Source organism: Silurus meridionalis, chromosome 25, assembly GCF_014805685.1.
Source record: "Silurus meridionalis isolate SWU-2019-XX chromosome 25, ASM1480568v1, whole genome shotgun sequence".
NCBI lineage: Eukaryota > Metazoa > Chordata > Actinopteri > Siluriformes > Siluridae > Silurus > Silurus meridionalis.
Window position 1 is genome coordinate 5564314 of NC_060908.1, and position 16298 is coordinate 5580611.

Below are 16298 nucleotides of genomic sequence, written 5' to 3' on the forward strand. Positions count from 1 at the left end.
TGGGCATTTGTGAGCAAAAGTTTGTGGAAGAGCATGTACAGCAGTATGAAAAGTTGGAGTTTGCTGGCTTAATGCATCTCAGACGAAGCACATGTTGTCCTCATTTGCTTTGATAATTAGCTGTTATATGGTCGGGGACAGCTGGCTGGCTGGCAGGCAGGTGACAACATTTTTTTTTAATAAATACTAATCACATTTGTATATGTGTATCTGTTCAGTCTGAGTAATGTATTTGTGTTCAGTCACATCTCTATTATGTAGCAAGGGGTTATGTGAGTTGCTTAAGTTTGGTGTGATTAGTGTTTGGATGTCAGAGATTGATCAGTGGGGGTTTCACTTTGCCCACAGCAGTGCACAAGAAACAAGTCCAGATGCAGCCATGAGTGACTGGAACAGTGTGTACTTACTATGCCTTAGTCACAGATTCCTGATTGTCAGATGAGTTGAGCCGCTAGTCCATGCTGGGATCAGGTCCGGATCAGTACTGCCTTCAGAGAATCAAGCAAAGCTTTTTATTGAGAGACTAGCTAAATCCCTATTTTGTGAAGGAAAAGAATACTAATAATAATAACAACAACAACAAAACAGCTCCAATCACACTCTCTTGAGCTTAGAGTAAATGACACTCCAAATGAAGCTCTTTGAGTGCTATTACACGTCCAGAAGGTCAATTACAGCCTCACACAAAAAAGACCACTAAATTCAAACAAGGTTTTATACATATTAAATGAGACTCTTTTAGCTCCCTAGTGGACATGAACACTTGTGATGATTATGCAATTAGCCTGTGTTCAGACTAGCTTCTCTGCCACCAAGGAATCCAGCCTGGAAAGATTGCAGGAGGAAAAGACTGATCCGACTTTACTCGCCTTTTCTCTTTTTTCCCCCCTTTATGCTTCCTCCCTCTCACTGGTTTGCTGTGCCTTAAAAAAGAATGAGACGGCGGCCCCCGTGTTCAGGCGACTAGCCTTTGAGGCCGGCGTTGCCAGGCAACTGAATGCTAAATTTTGGAAGTGTGTGTATGCAGTGGGGGCTGAGATGTGATGGGGATAGAGGGAACCAGGGATAGAAAGAGAGGGAGAGAGAGAGAGAGAGAGAGAGAGAGAGAGAGAGAGAGAGCACAGGGAAATAAATAAATAACGAGAATAAAAGGGAAGGTGCTATTTTTAGACGTGTCAATAACGGTCGCTCAGCAGGGTTTTTATGCATTCCTTTGTTTGCCTTGGCCAGCAGGAAAAAGCATTTTGGAATCAGTGATTTTTTTTCCATTCGGGATATTTTCGTGTACATTCGCGGACACTGGTGAGAATGGGAAGCCGTCTAAAAAAAATAGCGTTTCTGGAGGTCGTTTGGTAGCCAGGAGGGCCAGTTTTTTACAGAGGCATGTCTTTGAGGCTATAAGAATTTGCTGTCCAAACAATCCTTCACAATATCAATCTGAGAAGTAGAACATAGCAAAAATGCATGAGCGTGAGATGGCATAATACGATTAAACAGAGAAGAGAATTGTCTCTCACTATAGCTGTGAATTTGTCCTTTCAAAGATGTTCCTGTGTCACATACAGCAGAGGTAAACGCAAATAATGTGAGGGTGTACATGTAAATTCCTGAACTTCACATTCCTTTCTACGTGATAAGTCTATTTTTTGTCTCCCTGCGGGTGTGCTTGCTTCCCTGCATGGTTTCAAATGACGTGGATAAAAAGAGGAGGGGACAGTGTGATGGAGTGAAGGTATTGATTAAGGGCCGTGCTCTGTCATTCGCTCTTGTTATCTCTCTCTTTCTTTTCTTTCCTTTCATTCTCTTTCCTTCTTTACCCATCGAGTTCTTGTATCACAAATAAGACCAAATATGTTGTTTTGTACCAACTGACACTGATACTGATACTGAAATATGTCATTTATATTAAACAATAAGCAAATTGAGGAAATCATGGAATATTTTTTTTTCTCTGTTCATGTCAGTTGCTGTAAGTTTTATGTTTAAGACTTTACGGGATTTCGTACAACTAATAGAGTGGTAGGACAGCCAGGTTGAGCATTAGAAAACTTCTTACATGACTTATGACTCAATTGAATGGTAGAGGAAGGAAGAACACGTGTCAATGCTCATTGCTCGCAGAAGCGAACTGATGGGCAATCATTGATTAGACAAGTGTCAATAAGTGATTAGAAAATCAAAAATAATTAGTCGGGAGTTTCTTCCATTATCCAACATCTCAAAATGTTATGCTTGCTTTTAAACTGACGCTGAAATGTATGTTTGTGCTAAGGTAGATACCACCGCGCGGCAATCAAAACAAGTTCAAAACAGACATGCGCTCTACACTGATTGGTGATTTGCCGCCTGCTTGACCAGTTTTTATCCACTCATAAATAATTTCGAAAAATGTAGTTGAGTAAAAAGTAAGATATTTGACTTTGAAATGTAGTGAACTAAAGATAAAAGTCTCCCAAATGGATATACTTCAGTAAAGTACAAATATGCAAAAAAAAGCTACTTAATACGGTAACAAATTGTATTTACCTTGTTACTGTCAACACCATTCATTTTTATTGACCACATTCACTACTTACCAGCCTGCCTCTTATTCCTTTACTGTTTAAATTAAATATGTATGTTTTATCAATATACTGGTATTACTGGTAAGGAAATTCAGTAGTAAATTTTACAGAACAGCTTTTATGTATTCATTAAGTGCTGCAATTTCACATGGTAATAGATGTTAGAGTATGTTAGAAAAAAAAAGATATAGGACCTATACCTGACCCCAGGATCAGCACTGATGTGGGCCTAATGACATGTTATTATATGCTATGTGTGCCAGGGTAGAGATTCTTACTGCCCTCAAATCAGTTCTTATTTTTTTGAATCACAATGCAAGAAAGGGCAGAAATAGCAACATCAAGCTGATTAGTTGCAGTTTGCACCTGTTAGTGAGCGGTCAGTAATGTTATAATGATTAAAATAAAAGGAGTTTGTTCAGCATCCTGTTATTTTAATGTGTCAAGCTAATAAACTTGGAAACTGGCAACAAACAACTGTTCTAGATTTTTTTTTTTTTTACTTACTTTCGATTTTGATTTTTAAACCACTGATGGCTGATATTCATGATGTTATGTTAGAGGGCTGAAAACATTCTAATACTGTATGTATCATTACTGCTGTATTATGAAACTATTATACTTGAGCCTTGTTGCATAGGGCATTCAAATCTATTACACACACACACACACACACACACACACACACACACACACAGACACACACTGTAAAAGTGATTTATTGGAACGTTTATGTCAGTAGTTTCAAATCTGTAATTCTGCCATGTCTTTTTGAATTGTGATAGCCAGTTGATATATATTATTTGATTCGATCGTTTGTAGGTAGTCTATTTACTTTTAGTTTCTCCTTCAAAAAATCATTCAATAAAGAATAATCAAGAAAGTAATCCCACTAATTAATGTTTAAAATGTTCTATATTTTAATATATTTTTTCCTTTTTCCATAATTTGTGTTGTGTAATGTGTTATGAATTTTATAGTGAAAAAAAGACACTATGTCTAGGAGAGGTTTATATTGTGTCATCACTGAGTTACAGTGTTGAGATAAAGCTACAGTTTTGGGAAGTAATCAGCCCCAGACTCTACTTAATACATTGCTATTGGTGGTGCTTTTGCTCTTGATCCCATTAAAAGATAATCCATATGTGCTTCTTCTCCAAACTGTTACCACGAAATAGGAGGCACGCCATTTATACAATGTTTTTGGGTAGGTGAGGATTATGAATGAGGAGACCCAAACCAGTGCACAGACCCATGTAAAATGGTTTAAATGGCTTGTAGTGGAAGATCTTAACTGACGTTTAAAGATCTCTGACCCTCAACCCTATCTAACACATTTGAAATGAATAAATATACAGATTGTATAAGTATACAATGTACAGACTGTTGTTAAAAGAACATGCTACACAGTGTAAAAACTTTCTACAGTATTACAGCCATCAAATTCAAAATTGCAAAGCTGCGTTTCCTCGGTTTAATATGTTTTTTTTGTTCCATTGTCGATAAAATATGGGATTATGTGATTTGCAAATCATTGTATTCTGGAATATTTATATCTACATTTTTTTAAATTGTTTATGTATACAGTACAGTGCGAAGGTTTTAGGCAGGTGCGAAGAAATGCTCTAAAATAAAGATACTTTAAAAACATATACAGTATGTTTTATTTGGTTATTTTTCACAAAATTTTAAGTGAGCAAACAGAAGAAAAAAATCAAAATGTAATCAATATTTAGTGTGACTACACTTTGGCTTTCTTACTTTTGCACTCTTGGTACACTTGCACAAAGTCAGGGAATTTGTAGAATCAGAGTCAGGTGTATGATTAACCAATGATACCAAGCAGGGGATAATGATCATTAGTTTTATATGTAGATTGAAACACAGTCATTAAGTGAAACAGAAACAGCTTTGTAGGAGGCTTCAAACTGGGTAAGGAACAGAAAAACTCTGCTACTAAGTTGAGGTTGTGAAAGACAGTTTCATGTCACAGGTCTTACACCATGGCAAGACTGAGCACAGCAACAAGACAGAAGGTAGTTAAACTGCATCAGAAAGGTCTCTCGCAAAGATTTCAAAGCAGACTGGAGTTCCAGCTGTTCAGACCTTTTTGAAAATGCACAAAAATCAGGCAATATTGAGGACTGTAGATTTTTAATGCAGCAGATAAAAGACACATCATGCTTACTTCCTTTTGACATGGGAAGATGTCCAGCAGTGCCATCAGCAAGAACTGGTGGAAACCAGTGGTATACCTATTTACTGTCTAGAGAAAAAAATGGCCAAACCTGGTCTTCATGAAAGAATTGCAGCCAAAAAGCCATATCTCCAAAATGGAAACAAGGCTTAACGATTGATATATGCACAAAAACACTGGAACTAGGGTGCAGAAAAATGGAAGCAGGTGCTCTGGCCTGATGAGTCCAAATCTGCAATATTCGGCTGCAGCAGGAGGCAGGTTATTTGCTGAAGAACTGGAGAGTGGTACAACAATGACCATCTGCAGGTAACAGTGAAGCATGGTGGAGGTTCCTTTCAAGTTTGGGGCTGCATTTCTTTGAATAGAGTTGGAGAGATGGTCAGGATTTTGTCCTTAATTCGGAGAAATGCAGGCAGATCATTTTCCATCATGCAATACGATCAGGGAGGTGTTTGTTTGGCCCCAAATTTAGTCTGGACCAGGACATCGACCCCAAACATACAGCCAATGTCATAAGAATTATCTTTAGTGCAGAGAAGATCCAGGAGCACTGATACTTATGGTTTAGCCCCCACAGAGCCCCAATCTCAACATCATTGAGTCTGTCTTGGATTACATGATGAAACAGAAGGATTTAAGGCAGTGTACAGCCACAGGTTTGGAAGCCCCATACCTGCCGAGTACCTGCAGGCAAAGTGTGGTCACACCAAATATTGATAAAAATCAATAGAAACAAAAAAGAGAGAGAGCGAGAGAGAGAGAGAGAGAGAGAGAGAGAGAGATGGATTTTAAACTGCTACTGTTAACTGGTACTTTGATATGTTAACAGTAGCAAGTGACAAAGTGTTGGGGGACCATTCATTCTCTATGCCACACAAAGCTTTCATTTTAGCAACAGTGATAAATCGTGACAAGCGAAATTTAAACCAGTCAAAGCAACAAATCAACAAATCTGCAAAAGAATTTTAGGAACAAACAAAAATATTAAATCTAACAAGAAAGTTGCAGGGATTGACAAATCATCTGTCAGTGAAGTAACATGTTTATTATTTCATTTTCTTAACAAATTGTACAGGTAATTTCTTGTATATTTTATATATATATATATATATATATATATATATATATATATATATATATATATATATATATATATATAAATACTTGACAGGCCACATGCACAAGTGTTACAATTATTAGAGATAGATTACTATTGACTTTAAACATATGGATTTGGGCAACTCTGGACTTTAACATTCCTTTTAGCAGTAATTTCTTGCAGCAAAGGTCAACTTTTTCCATAGTCTGGAGTGCACAAGTGTCCCAAATGTGTGTGCCTAAAGGAAATGTGTCAGAGGGTTTCATGTGACCAGGATTTGTATTTGTGTGTGTGTGTGTGTGTGCGTGTGTGTGTGTGTGTGTGTGTGTGTGTGTGTGTGTGTGTCGGGGGACAGCATGGGGTTTTAGCACATGTAGCGGTGCTGACTCTGCCGGGGTTGGAGTGTTTTTCACTTGATAACTTAGCTGGATTCCAGGATGTCCTGCAGACTCTGCAGTCAATAACACAACATTCTCTCTCTATCTTCTGTCTCTCTCTCTCTCTCTCTCTCTCTCTCTCTCTCTCTCTCTCTCACTCTCTCGTGTGCGCGCACACACAAAAACATACACATGAAGTGAATATACAGATATGTACTCATTCTGGTGTTGAATTTGCTCTGCACTCATCCACCCCACCCTCTTTTTATGTTTTAAAATCACATGCAACACACACAGTTCTCACACCGATTGCACTGTACAACATCCCTGCTCTGTTTCTGACCTTCATCCAAAACTCTTGATTGGATCAGTTGTGCAACAAGTGAGGGAAAAAAAACAGAAATGCAGGCCTCAGAAAAAAAGGCAAACTATGAGCTGTTATGGTTATGAGGCCGTGCATTGCTGGGGGCTACGGGCACATGCAGCTCCAAAGGGATGGGGCCAGCGACTGATTGGTTACAGTTTTCTCAACCTGAGACCTGATTGGATCGCAGGGCACAGTGAAAGGATCGGAAAGCCATGGCCATGGGGTGAAAGGTCAATGTGATGAGTATGTGTTCTGACAGGTTGAGCCTGCGGTGGGCATAAGCCCCGGGTTCCTGCCAGATGTTTCAGCTGTTTTTCCTTCATCTTTTTTTTTTACTTGTATTTCTATATTTTAACAGCGGATCTGATTGTGTAGAAAAATGAGAAAGGTTAATGACTAAAACAAGAGGGAATTAAACCACAGATGAAGAGATTTATTTTAGGCTTGCTTAGTAATGGCTCAAACAACAAGCACTATATAACAACGGGCTGACTGGTTTAAGCTGATAACTCATGTAACCATCAACTACTTCTGCTGTGAAGAGTCTCAAAACAAATAATATAAAAGTGGTTGTATTAAAAAAGTAAGGTTCTACTCAAATTAGCTAAGAACAGGAATCTGAGGCAGCACTGGGAATACAATTGGTAAAACTAGACAATTAAAATAAAATAGAGGGGAAAAAAGACCAGGTGATGTTTTTTCAAACATGAATTGCCCAATTTCAATGAATTTCTGCAATTTAGCTCAACTAATAAGTTATTAATTGCTAAATAACTACTCAGTCAGCTGACGAAAGCAGTACTGGATGTGTAGCAAAGCCGTTCATTTTAGACAGTTAAATTCGATGAAAGGGTCACAGCTTTAAAGATTGATCAGTTAAGGAAAATGTTTAAAATAGGATTGATTGTGCAGTGTTGTTAAAATAGTCATGAAGTTTGTTCTACTGGTTATGACTGACACGGCCTTTCTGCTCTCTCATACTCTATTTCTCAAACTCTCTCCTGAGAGCTGGTTAGGAAAAATAAATATTTTTAGCAATTGCACTACTAAACTGCCTGTCAGTCTCTCCCTCTCTCCCTCTCTCTCTCTCTCTCTCTCGCTATCCCTTTCTGTTACTTCCCGTTTTTTTCCATTTGCTCTCGAGTCCATGGGAAAAGCTCGTCTCTCCACCCGGGTTTCTCACTCTTCCACTTGACTTCCATAGGCTTGCCATGGCAGCCCATCGACAAACCAACTTCCCCCCTGGGAGAGGGTTTCCATAGCAACTGCCTGTACCGAAGCCATTCGGCGAAAAAAAGGCTTTCGCTCGGGCGTCCAGGGTTTCTCGCTGCCATGCCCTTCTTTTGGCAGGAGGAACAAGAGAGCAGGAGAGAAAGAAGCATAGGAAGCAGGAAGGAAGAATGACAGAAAATGAAGGTGTCGAGAGGTGTGTGATGGAAAAAGGCTAAAAAATAATAGCAGCAAACGAAAGGGAAAGTGGAGAGAGACGAGTACTCTGGGGCAGGGGAAAGATGAAGGAGAGATAGTGAGATTATCCCGGGGCCATGTGGCATCCCTGCTGCGTTAATGTGTATTTAAACAGTCTGAGCTGCAAGAGTCCAGACTAAAGATACAAAAATCATCCTGATTCTGTGTGTACAAGTGTGTAAGAGTGTGTTTATGAGTATGTACAGCTTCAGCTATACATATTTAAACCTCAGATTACATTTAAACTTGTGTTTAGTGTCTTTATTTCTGTACATTTGTAACGTTTTGAGGATTAGTGCTGCAATTTGTAATCGATCATCAGAATGCCGCAATAATGACTTTTACATCGGCATGTGCATGCTTTCATTTAAAATGTCACCGGAGACAAAGAAACATTGCATTTCAATTTTCATTTAATATTCATTTCAGTATATTTGAATATCAACGTGTTTTCAACGTTGCATTGGTACAGACAGAAAACAAAAATAGTAGCAATGTTGTTTGTTTGTATTAGAGGTTGACTGTTATTGGATTTTACAGATACTGATAGCTTGCTAGGTTGGATTGTACTTGCCGATAACTGATTAATATAACCAATTTAACCGATCCATTTTTAAATGGATACTGGATAAAAAACAAACATAACACTCCATGTAAAATAGTACTGAACTTTATTACAAAAATAACAAACAGTACTGAATCATGAAAATGTCCTAATTTAAATAAATATGAATATATAAATTAAATTAATAAATATTGAGAAAAATAAAAGACACATTGAAACTGAAACTAAAAGTAACACTGCAAGTTAATAAAAACAGTTACATCCAAAATGAATAAAAAAAAAAACTCAGATAAATAGCATATGGTGTCAGGGATTCGCCTCTAGAGGCCGCTCTCGAACTGAATAATTAAACCCGGAAAAACTATTGGTATGTATTTTTGCTGATAGCTAATAGTTCCAACAATCAACTATCAGTGCAGATAAATTGGCAAAAACTATGAATCGGTCTACCTCTAGTTTGTATCATATAACTTATGAGTATTGCAGATATATTTCTATTTTTTCCTAGCACAAATCTCGCCTAAACCCTGATAAAACCCAAGGTTTAAAAGACCACTATCTTACATATTCATGCAGGAATAATTCACTAATCCCACATAAATGCATTCACTGCCTTCAGCAGTTGTAAAACCTGTGCACTGTAAAACACCCTTTGAGATTTACTAATTACACATTATTACTTTGGTTTTTATAATTAATTAAAAACAGGTCTGTAATTTTGTAAATACTTTCCTAATATTAATTTGTTTTTTATAATTAATTAAAAACAGGTCTGTAATTTTGTAAACACATGAGGGATGTGTATAAAGTATATGACATTTTGTTTGCAAATGATCTAACAAATGACTAGGGTGATAAGAAATGTGTTTTAGGATACTGACAGTTACTTCATTTGCATTTTGTTTCTGTTTTATTCCTCTCTCCATCCTGCTATCCTTCTTCTGTAAAAGGTCATTTATTAGTTTGTCTGTTTGTCAAAATTTTCAAGTCCAAGTCTAGTTCTCTATATTTGGTGCCACTGTACTTGGTTTAGATCTTTGAATATAGATTATTCCTTGTGTGATACCACCATGTCATTTGTCTGGGATTTCTGTTCATGTGGTGTATTCCCACCTCATGCCCAGTGTGATCCGAATTGAGTGCATTAAAATACATAAATATGTTCAGTAAAAAGTGACACTTGTTGTGAAAGGCCAAAAGGAAATACAGCCAGTAAAATTTAGCTCGTCATGAAGATTATACTACTACAATATTGTTTTAAAATGTGCAGTGATACTTGCATCAAGGTAAAAAAAAAAACATAATGTAGGCTACTGAAATCTAAGATATAGTTGCATTACAATGCATAAAGATTTGGTTTATAATCACATCACGTCACCAGGAATGAAAATCAAATCAAACGCTGAGGGCTCTACAAATTCTGTGCTCATAGCATGCGATAGACCAACATGTTTATTTGTCTATAGTTGCAAACCTGGACACACACAAGCATCTACACTATACACACTGTCTGCCCTGTATATGTCAGAATTCTGGAACGGAGAATAATAATTGCGTCCCACACTTGCAGCAGAAGACGGGATTGTTGCATTCGTGTAAGGAAGGCGGCGGTGGCGCGACGAGGCATCCTTGTTACGTATCTGTGTGTGTGTGTGTGTGTGCCTCAGGTGGCGTAGTGATGCTCTGCTGCTAAAAATAGACAGGGCTCTCTTTAGTCGTTAAAGTTCATTTTCTCCTCTGCCTGACTGCTGTTCTAACCTGCACACATGGAGTGCTTAAGGCTCCTGCTGTGCTTACACACAAGAGACATTACACATACTCTTGCACACACATACACATACACGCTCACGCTACACACGAGTATAAACATATCTAAGAGCACCTGAGCCAAAGCTAATTGAATTTAGTTTGTTGTCATGCGGTTTAATGCGGTGAACCGAATTCCTGGTAGAACTGAATGACAACAATATTACGACGATATGCATATTTACGACAGTTCGTTCAGGTTCGCCGTGCACTATTGTGAGATATTTAAGTTGACGCTAGACTACACTGGGATTTTAGTCATCTGTGTGTCATGTTTAACAACACGTCATGCTTAGTACACCATCATCCATCCTGTTTGAGTTAAGATTAACTGCAAAAATATGTGCAAATCGTCATTCGTCTTCTCTCTCTCTCTCTCTCTCTCTCTCTCTCTCTCTCTCTCTCTCTCTCTGTCTCTGTCTCTGTCTCTTTCAGCCATCCATGAGTTCCCTGAAGACATTTTTACTAAGGAACAGAGGAAGAGAGGGGCCGTGCTTCTGCATGTGCTATGTGTAAGTTAATCACACAATACACTTTTCTTCAATGCTGCCACAAACCCCTCCCTAGAGCTTCTATTATAAGAGATTATACAGAATGGATGATTTTAAATGCATGCACTAAATAAAACCAAAAAGCAAACACACCGCATTGAGTCTAAAATAACTTTCTTACTATTATACTGAAATCACTAACTCAGAGGTATGCAATTAAATGTCTGTTTTTTGCTCACAAAGGTTCAGATAAGCAACTAACATGACTGAGCAGTTTAAAAAAGGCAATTCAAAATCTTTAATGTACCTGTTTTAACCAGAGTCACCGACTCAGAACAGAGCTACACTATATGGACAAAAGAATTGGGGCACCTGATTTTTCCAGCCATACGTGGTCCTTCTCCAAACTGTCCCCATACAATTGTATAGGATGTCTTGGAGGTGGTATCATACCATTTTCCCTTCACTCAGGCCAGGAGACCCAAACCTGTTTCAGCATGACAATGCCCCTGTGCATAAAACCAGCTCCATAAAGATATGCTTTACATGGGACGTTACAAGGCCTCCTCACCCTACATCATTACCTGACTTTACTAACACCCTTGTGGCTGAATGAGCACTTATCTTTACAAGCACAATAAAAACTTTAGTGGAACATCTTCCAAGAAGAGTGGAGGTTATTATAACAGCAAATGGGGACTAAATTTGGAATGTGATGTTCAAAAAGCCCATTCAAATCTTATGGTCGGGTGCCCACAAACTTTTGTTCATATAGTATAAACACATGCTCTGTGTTTTTCTTTCTTTCTTTCTTAATTTCTTTCTTTCTTTTCTTTTCGTTCTGAACTTCGTTGACTCAATATGTTTTTAATTTTTAACTGGAAATGTTGTGCCTTACAGCTTTAACATGCCATCCTACTACTAACTAAAAGTTCTTCATCAGGGAAACATTTGCCAAATAAGCAAAATTTTCAGCTTGTGTACATATAAGGTTTTTTCATGTTTAAATCCATTTTACACGAGTAGGGGTGTGCCCCGGCATCCTGGCCAAACTTGCCCGCTGGCCTACTAATCATCCCCTCATATTAATTGGCTATATCACTCTATCTCCTCTCCACTAATATGCTGGTGTGTGGTGGGCGTTCTGGCGCAATATGGCTGCCGTCGCATCATCCAGGTGGATGCTGCACATTGGTGGTGGTTGAGGAGAATCCCCCTTTCATATGTAAAGCGCTTTGAGTGCTGCAGAAAAGCGCTATATAAATGTAACGAATTATTATAATTATTATTATTTTTTGGTCATTTTGAATGTAATGACAAAATATATGAATAACACCTACAGTATATACAAATAAAACAAAAGTAATTCCCTAAATGAGGAACCTGGCTCTTTACTTAATATTCTTTTTCTTCCAGGCCATTTATATGTTCTACGCTCTCGCTATCGTCTGCGATGACTACTTCGTCCCCTCCCTGGAGAAGATCTCGGAGGTGAGAAAGTCTAATGGAGGGTGCCATATGAGCAGCCATGTGCTGACAGCTCAATTTGTTCCCTTTCCCTCATTTGAGATGTTTGCACAACGTGTCACCAAATCCAGTTAAAGGTCTTAAGGAGCATCTGGAAAGTACAGTCCCCTTCAGACAGGCGTGTTTTTCCCTTCCAGTAGGGCTTTTTTCAACCAACGGGAATGCTGCTTTTGTGTGGAGCGACTGCACTAAAAGGAGCTTAGGCAAAGAAATGAGATTGAGCCGAGTCATAATCTTGTGAGATATGTGCCTCGTTTTGGAGATGCTTTTTTTCACACAGAGTCTCTAAATTGACCTCCATTTTTACCACTGTGCTGTGTTAAGGATGTTATGTAGGCTGTCTGACTGCATAATCATCTGTAGTGTTTCTCTTCATTTGCCTCAGAACCTGCAATTGAGTGAGGATGTGGCCGGGGCTACGTTCATGGCTGCTGGAAGCTCTGCTCCTGAGCTTTTCACTTCTCTGATTGGTCAGTTCAGAGGTCACTTCTATGTCATGATCACTTTTGGCATTTGATCACTTTTCTGTAACACAAACATTATTAAGTGAGTATTAAACGAAAAGACCTTTAACCCGGTCTGGGAACTAGGCCTTTTAGAGGAATTAGAACCAGAAAATGTGTATGTGTTCTGAATTATTTCATAGACATGTAAATTGTTGTTTTTGTACATTGCATCTTGCATCAATCACTTTGCATTACTGTTACATGACAAACTGTAATTTCAAATAAGTAAAATGAATGCATATATATTATATTATTATATGTCTACACATTCTTCTTCATTGATCACACATGATTGTAGAACCTTGAATATATTAATCTCCATTAATCAGTTAAGTGATGATGTAATCCTTCTGGCAGATCTGAGTACTGCATAAAAACCATTTCAAAGCATCATGACTGTTTATAAGCCTCTAATCATAGCCCCTGTTTGATTGACAGGTGTATTCATCACTAAGGGGGATGTGGGAGTGGGAACGATTGTTGGGTCAGCTGTTTTCAACATCCTCGTCATCATCGGAGTGTGTGGCATCTTCGCTGGTCAGGTAACTGTCTGTTCCATCTGTTTTAATTAACACACACACGTAGATGTCGGAAGCAGGAAAAGTAGGCGGACATGTTTGTAAACTACTAAATACATACATTTTGTTTTGACATGACAGGGGATGCTGTTCTATGAAAATAACCAACCGCAAAGTACAATTTCAGATGCTATTCTGAAGATTCTTTTCCTATAATGACACATTTTATAGTCTTATGTCACTCATACGACAGCAATTTCCCATAATATCAAAATATGTATTAAAGAATTTAGTATGTTTGATCCTTTTATAGTTACATTAAATGGTGCAGAACATCTTTGAAACTAAACCTTTCTGTTATTAAAACTTTCTATTGTGGGAAAAGTCCCTATTAAATCAAAAATTAAGTTTTGTAGCTTTTTCTATGAACATGTTACATAAGCTAGCGTGCTCCAACACAATGTCAAAATGACCAACTTAACAACTTTAATGACATCATTCTGATGACATTACGAAAATTTATGACTTTTATGACATTAAGCACTTCATCTCCTCTTTGGATTTTCTGTCCATGCAGATGTTCTCGAGAATCTGAAGTGTTCTGCTCCAACATTGTCAATGTCACTGTTAGGCAAATGAAATCGTTTCCTCAAGCACGAGTTATAAAATGTGTTTTAGGCTGATCGAACTTGCGTGCGTTTTAATCAGTTTTCCAAATGTTTATGGAAATGTTGTGAATAAATAAAAAAAATCAAGTCATTGTCATTGCTCTGGCTCATGTCCATAGCAATATTAATATTGGTAATATATTAGCCATGGTATTGGCCATGGTAATATTTGTCAATATGTTCCATCCTTAATTCCTGTCTCATCATAAATATGACATCAAGACAGTTAAAACCTGCTTATTTTGCATGCACGTGACATGTATTTTAAAGAGTATTAACTCCAGAGTGTTACAATGCTAAATGCTCACAGAAAATGTCACCATGTGGGCAATATCATGTCTTAAGAACCCATTTGTGTGGAGCGTTAGTGAAAATAAAAATGATCATGTATTGCAACATTAATATAAACCTGTGCTTTGTTTTGAAGCCACTGTACTGTATAGCCTTATTACAGCTTTATTTGTGTAAAGCTGCTTTGAGACAATGTCCATTGTAAAAAGCGCTATACAATTTTATTTAATTGAATTGACATGAACAATGAGCCTCTTACTTCTGCATTTATATTTTTTGTGATAGAAGGGTATATGCAAGAATGAACGGGAAAGTTTATAGGACTGTGGTGAGACTTGCGATGTTGTATGGTTTAGAGACAGTGGCATTGAGTAAAAGACAGGAGGTGGAGCTGGAGGTAGCAGAGCTGATGTTGAGATTTTCATTGGGATTGACAAGGATGGACAGGATTATAAACGAGTTTATTAAAGGGGCCGGGCATGTTGGATGTTTTCGGGACAAAATGAGAGAGGCTCGATTGAGACAGTTTGGACATGTGCAGAGGAGGGACATGGGGTATATCGGTAGGAGAATGCTGAGGATGTAGCAGCCAGGAATGAGGAAAAGTGGAAGGCCAAAGAGGATGTTTATGAATGTGGTGAGGGAAGACATGCAGGTAGTTGGACTGAAAGAGGCAGATGTAGAGGACAGGGGGGTATGGACACGGATGATCCGCTGTGGCGACCCCTAATGGGAGAAGCTGAAAGAAGAAGAAGCTATAGCGAGACATTTCAACCTACTTTTTCAGATAAAACAGAAATCATATTAAAATCTATATAAGTGATACAAGAAAGGTGTAAAACAGACACGCTTTTTGTCATTGCTTTTGCCTTGTGCCACTTTTATCTAGTTGTAAGCCAAAAGAAAGCACAAAGAGCAAAGTGAGAAAGAGCATATGAGTGAAATTTTTTTCTTTCTTTCTTTCTTTCTTTCTTTCTTTCTTTCTTTCTTTCTTTCTTTCTTTCTTTCTTTCTTTCTTTCTATCTTTCTTTCTTTCTTTCTTTCTGATCAGTGATTACATTCTTAAAACTTGCTTTTGCTTGTACAGTTATTAGAACTATTGATACTGGTATTGGGTATCACTCTGATGTGCATGTACTCAGATACCATGTGGTACTACTACTTGACATGAGGCTAGTGTATCCTGATGCATTACTAAAAAGACAACAGTAAATGACATCAATTGGACATCATTTTATGCGAATATTGTTGGCAATCCAAGCAAAGCAGACACCAAAGTGTCCCTGAGAAAGAACTATGAGATGTTCCCACACCGTTTATACAATATGGAAAAAAGTACTGGGACACCTTTTTTTTTCAGTAATAAGTGGTTCTCCCCCCAACTGTTACTGCAATTTGGAAGAACACATTTCTAGTATAAACACATAGTTTGTCTTTTAATGCAGTATCATTTAATTTTCCATTTATTTGAACTAGAAGACCTGTTCCAGCATGAATATATGGTGTACATGGGTTTTTAGTTTAAGATTCTGAGTGGCCAGTTATAGAGCTCTGACCGCTATTGTACTGAACACGTTTGAGATGATTGGAACGCTGACTGCACCACAGGCCTCCTCACCCTGCATCAGTACCTGACTTTACAAACACCCTTGGGGTGAATGAGCATACATTTCCATTAACCACTGAAAACTAGTGAAATATCTTCCCAGAAGAGTGGAGGTTATTAAAACAGAGAATGGGGAATGAATATGGAATATAATGTTTAAAAAGCACCTACGAATCTCATGGTCAGGGGTCCATTAACTTTTGTCCATATACTTCTATAAGCACTAAACACTGAGGCACGGATGCT

The 16298-nt window shown here is 38.0% G+C and overlaps 1 protein-coding gene across 2 annotated transcripts in view; it reads left to right on the top strand.

Moving 5' to 3' along the window:
* The window catches only part of LOC124379391 (sodium/potassium/calcium exchanger 3), a 42935-nt gene that overhangs the window by 15261 nt on the left and 11376 nt on the right, over nt 1–16298 (top strand). For both annotated transcript variants that reach the window (XR_006924415.1, XM_046839721.1), the window contains exons 3-6: nt 10881–10957; nt 12353–12427; nt 12849–12933; nt 13408–13511. Coding sequence is in view for 1 of the 2 variants with exons in the window: in XM_046839721.1 (XP_046695677.1) it covers nt 10881–10957; nt 12353–12427; nt 12849–12933; nt 13408–13511 (341 nt within the window). In the remaining variant the exon portion in view is untranslated. The remainder of the gene's footprint in view (nt 1–10880; nt 10958–12352; nt 12428–12848; nt 12934–13407; nt 13512–16298) is intronic.